The sequence below is a fragment of the Brassica oleracea genome, unplaced genomic scaffold, assembly GCF_000695525.1.
Source record: "Brassica oleracea var. oleracea cultivar TO1000 unplaced genomic scaffold, BOL UnpScaffold00692, whole genome shotgun sequence".
NCBI lineage: Eukaryota > Viridiplantae > Streptophyta > Magnoliopsida > Brassicales > Brassicaceae > Brassica > Brassica oleracea.
The window spans coordinates 90,195-95,156 of NW_013617439.1; the positions used below are offsets into that span (position 1 = coordinate 90,195).

General features: G+C 41.0%; 1 protein-coding gene across 1 annotated transcript in view; it reads right to left on the bottom strand.

Annotated features, from left to right (window-relative positions):
* Positions 1 to 2,811: 2,811 nt before the first annotated feature.
* The window catches only part of LOC106319932, an 8,806-nt gene continuing 6,655 nt past the window's right edge, over positions 2,812 to 4,962 (bottom strand). The window contains exons 2-6 of the mRNA XM_013758320.1: positions 4,544 to 4,657; positions 4,178 to 4,306; positions 3,754 to 4,076; positions 3,574 to 3,653; positions 2,812 to 3,469 (exon numbers count right to left, since the gene is read on the bottom strand). Coding sequence (XP_013613774.1) covers positions 3,225 to 3,469; positions 3,574 to 3,653; positions 3,754 to 4,076; positions 4,178 to 4,306; positions 4,544 to 4,588 — 822 coding nt within the window. The 5' untranslated portion in view covers positions 4,589 to 4,657 and the 3' untranslated portion in view covers positions 2,812 to 3,224. The remainder of the gene's footprint in view (positions 3,470 to 3,573; positions 3,654 to 3,753; positions 4,077 to 4,177; positions 4,307 to 4,543; positions 4,658 to 4,962) is intronic.

Consider the following 4,962-nt stretch of genomic DNA (forward strand, 5'->3'; position numbering starts at 1 on the left):
GGGACTAAGGTCCGCGTATGCAGGAAGTGTTTTGTCCGTGCCAGACTACACTGGTTTGTCTGATCTGGTTTCTGATTTTGGCGGAAAGCATTTATGTCCTCCTGCGACAAGGCGACCACCAGGGCGGCCGAAAAAGCAACGGTTCTTTTCGAGGAGGGAGCAAGCGTTGTAGTAAAGTATTTAGTTCATTACCAGTATAAACAGATTAATGTGGAACTTGCAATTGGTGTGGTTGCAGATGAAACGCATGCGGAGGAGGACATCGTGCAGCCGATGCAAGGGTTTTGGACACAACAAAGCCACTTGCAAGGAAGCAATATAATTAAGTATCGGAAGCATTATGGAGGGGTTTTTACGGCGAGGGACCAGTTGTAATGGACAGCGGTGGAATCATGATGTGGCATGACTAACTATCTTGTGCGATATACTGTTAGTGCTTGTCGAATTCATGAAAGGTTGTAGGAATTAAGGTTGTATTGCCTGTTATCATAAATAAACAAATGTCCTCATTTGTTTAATCGCGTAACAATTATTTGTAGAGTGCTATCTATATTTCTATCAGTGTGAAGGACAAACAGAGGAAAGATAAAATTTTGTGGAAAAGATGAAATTATGTGGTAGCTTCAAAGAAGCGTAATGAAAAAAGTGTGAAATAAGGAACAATCATTTGGTAGGGTGAGAGTTATTATCATCTTGATGGACTTACATTTAAGTTTGAAGGATACCTTTATAGCTGGTTAATAAATATGTTGATTCGATAATTAGATGATGTAACTGGATATTGTTGTCCACTGTCTTCATGCTGTTGAACCATGCTGTGCATGAACAATTATTCTGCTATAACGAATATTGTCATTGCTTGTCCAAATAAGAAATTAACAAGTAACCTATTTATATTACCGCGTATCTGAAATCTATATACTGATATTTCTAGTTCTATCAGTGTTAATTACCAGAGAAGAAGAAAGAAGGAATAAATGCGAGTGGTAAGATGTTAGCGCGCTAAGATGTTGTTTGATCTTGTTAATTATACTGCTTCTGTTATACTGTTTCTGTTTAGTCTAATAGCTTATTTAGCCGTTTCGCATCGATGTTGGTTGGCTAATGCAGAAGTACATAAAGCTGGAAGTGCTTCAGAAGATGAAAAAGGCTATATCCTGTTTGGGTGCTAATGAGTTAACCGAAAATCAAAAAGATCCATAGTTACTAAAATATATAAGTTTTCATATATGGATGACACGCAGACCGGCATACCCCCATGGTACACACCAAACAAAATATATCAACATGTCCTAGTCAAGATGATACGCAAGTGCGAAGTGAAAAAATACAAGATTCCACATACGTTATGAACTTACAATCCATCAAGATCAAAGAGGACGCCACAAAATACTCACAAGATAGCGCAGCAACGATTCCTCGCCAGACCATTCATAACATTGCTATGTTCGAGCAGTTTCTCCAGCCCAGCAACATCAGCTTTAACCTCCGACAGCTGAGTCCTTATATCGTTAACCATATACTTTAAGTCCTCGACCTCTTCGACCACACGTTCGTCGGTCCAAGTGAACAGGTGATAATTGTCATGTGTTATTTTAGCTAACACACAAAGGATCTCTTAGAACATTTGATATATACCTACAACTTCCTAAACAGAAAATTACCCCTCCGAGCTGTGTGGACTACAGTAAAAAAGCCTCCCCGGGTTCTTAGCTGTTCCCGACGTCTTGATCGTAGCTTCCTCACCGCATCTACAGAATTTCGGTATGCCCCTCTGCCTTTCTCCTCAACGACGGCTCACATTACCTCCACCTAGAATTCGCGTTACAACTATTGGGGTGAAATAGATTTCGAACAAATATTGACGCTTGTGGTTCGATTACCTGAAACAGAGGAGTTGGGATTTCCGGAGTGCGACATCCTTCTTGCGAGATAATTGAACGGCGGATGTGTGTGACAAATTCCGAGGGTATCAAGAAACAACACAAAGTAATAGGAAATGAGATAGAAAACGGCGTAGTGTGGACAAACGGACACATCACATAGGGTTAGGGTTTCAGCCCATAATGAATCGAAGCCCAAATAAGAATGAGACTCACTAAGAATTGGACGGAAACTTACGATTGCTTCATTTTAATTGTGAATGGTTGTAGAGTAATAAGGTTAGCCAGCTAATGTGTATGTAAGAAAGACATGCATTGTGATGGCCGGTTAAATTTATTCGGTGTATGAGAGGTAAAAAAATTAGCATGCATTTCCTAATGTGCAAACCTTTGTAGGCTCCTAGAAGTATTTCAGAATGACATATTAGATGAGACGAATGAGATCATGCAATCAAAGTCATTGGATTTTACAAATGTGAACATATAAAACTGGCAAAACATTGAACACCTAATCTTTAAGATTTTTGAAACCGGTTAAGATATTATAAATGAATCAACCAAATTGGGAGTAGTCGGATAAGTCATCTGTGTAGCTCGTAAAATATGCTGTCTCATGGAGTTGGTATATGATGTTAGCCAGCTAAGAAAGTAAGCTACATATACACGCCTCCTTATGACTGGTTAAAAAAATCCATAGCGAGCTATCAACAGCGTGAACACGTGAACTTCTGCGTACTAGTAAGTGGCTAGATATATCTTAGAGCCAAAATCTCGTTCGAAGATTTCGGATACAGCAGATTATTCTCGTTAAAACATACGGTTTGGTCATTTCAAAAGCTTTAGTTATACATAAATTTCACCAGTGCGACATTAAGAAGTCGGGGTTACAAAAGACTGAAAAGGTGTGGTACCACCCCATTATACAACACAGAAAGTACAAAAGGAGCCCGGAATATAGCAAGCAGAGGTTGGGAAGCTAGGATCAAAGTACGCCGGCGTTATTTTCATAGATCATGACTGCAGTCTTGGGAACCTCAACGTCAAGGACATCGGGTGTGATGCATTTGCAGACATCTAGACCAGCAACCGCATACGCTTGCATTAGTAGGATAGAAGTCATACCGGAGTCGAAGTTGTTGTGGTTCTGGAGAACGATACGGGGTCTGTCAATGCTTAGAGTCTTTAAATTTTTGGAAAAGAATTGCTTCGCCGCACGTCTCAATAGGTAAGGAAACATTTCCGAAATGTGATGGATTTCTTTGTTGATCATCCCGTCCGTCCTAAGCGATGTGTTGCAGTCTAACACTAAGACCCGCGAAAGGGAACAGTCAACACAAACACCTACCCAATGCCTTTTGTCGAAGTTGAAAGGAAAGTAGATGCGAGTAGCTTCGGTAATTGGGCAATCTCCAGCAAGGTATTCAAGCAAAAATGGGGGAAACGGTAGCTCTCTTTCTTAGAGGACTTGGAGAACTTTACTTTAGATAGCAGGGTAACAAACTTAGTGTCCAGGAAAACGAGGTTGTTGGGTTGATGGTCTTGAGAGTGTGCTTGTACCAACGATCGGGTGTGATGGATGAGAACGTCTACCACCTGCAATAAAATAGCAGAGTACAAAATACATATTGAGTTGACATACAAAGGATTGTTCCGGAAAAAAAAAGGACACGCCGGGGTGTTATGATGATACCTTCGCAGTTAAATGGGAAGATCGACCAAGAAAAGCAAACAAGCCGTTGCTGTCGAGACATTGACTGTACATTGATAACACTGCAGCAAAGAAGATTGGATCGACATTAACATTGTTAGCATGGTAGGTGAGATGCGTAACTTGAATAAAGCTAAATGAAGTTAGAGTTAGAAGGCGAACAATCCTGTTTTTAGCTTTTCTGAAAGAGCTCCAATTTTTGCGGCGTAGTCAATGTTAGGGCCACGATGCAGTGCATTAACATGGGCTTCCCATGCTCGGGTGAGGAATAGTTTATCGCATTGGTAGTCTCCAACAAGCGCACGCAGCAAAACTTTCTGTCTCTTACTTTTCCTGTGTGGTTGGAACGGTTCTTCATTGTCTGCGAGACTGATTGGTGCAGCCGCTTCCAAGGACTCATCAACATTGCTGACGTGACGTTCTTCTTGTGTTAGTCCAAGAGAGAATGTAGGCTTTGGGAAAACAAGATTTGTCTGCACATTATCCTTTCAATATCAGGAACACATGGGGGAAAAAAGGTTACACAAAGTGAAAAACACAAGCTATATAACAAAATGATTTACTAACTTCAGGGTGGTGTGCATACCAGATTTGAATTCACGTAAGCTACGGGCTCAGGTGTTTGTGGATTGTTTACGACACACGTAGATGGGGTGCGTTGGACACCATGTTCTGGAGGTGGACCCATTTGTGCAGTCCTCTTGTTAGCATTGTCCTGGACAAAGTATGAAAAAAGGTAAGCGTCGGGTGATCACAAAGTGTAAAGTGTAAAAGTGTTTGCTACTACAAACAGTAATGTAACACAACACTTCGTTAGTAGTCTAAGAGTAAAAAGTGTATGGTTTAATCAGACAAAAGAAAGTGTAGGATGATTAGTAGCAGACTATAGACACAGATGGTGACCAAAAAATCCCAGACAGAGTGACAAAAATGAACATGGATTGCTAGCCACTTCTGTCGCATGTCTAAGTTGGCTCAGACGTGGGCTGCTGACCATGTCGTCCGCAGGATCTAGTTCATCAACGACGTCTGCATTAGCTTCCACATAAAAATCGGCAGAGGTGACCTGCGCGTAATTACAACCTATTGAGTCCCAGTTCGATTTACAAAAAAGAAAATATGAAAACAAGTGTGTAGGTTATAGTGTTAACACAACACTTCGTTGGTAGTCTGCAGGTAAAAAGTGTATGCTAAGAGGTAAACAAAGAAAGTGTAGGATGATTACTAGCACCCGATAGACACAAGTGTGGAGGTTATTATTGGGGTCAAAATCGGTTACGACGGAATCGATGTCCGAAACTCCTTAGAAAAACTGAATCTCGGTCAAAACTTCAAAAGCCGAGAAAACGAACAGCCGAAACGGATCGCCCG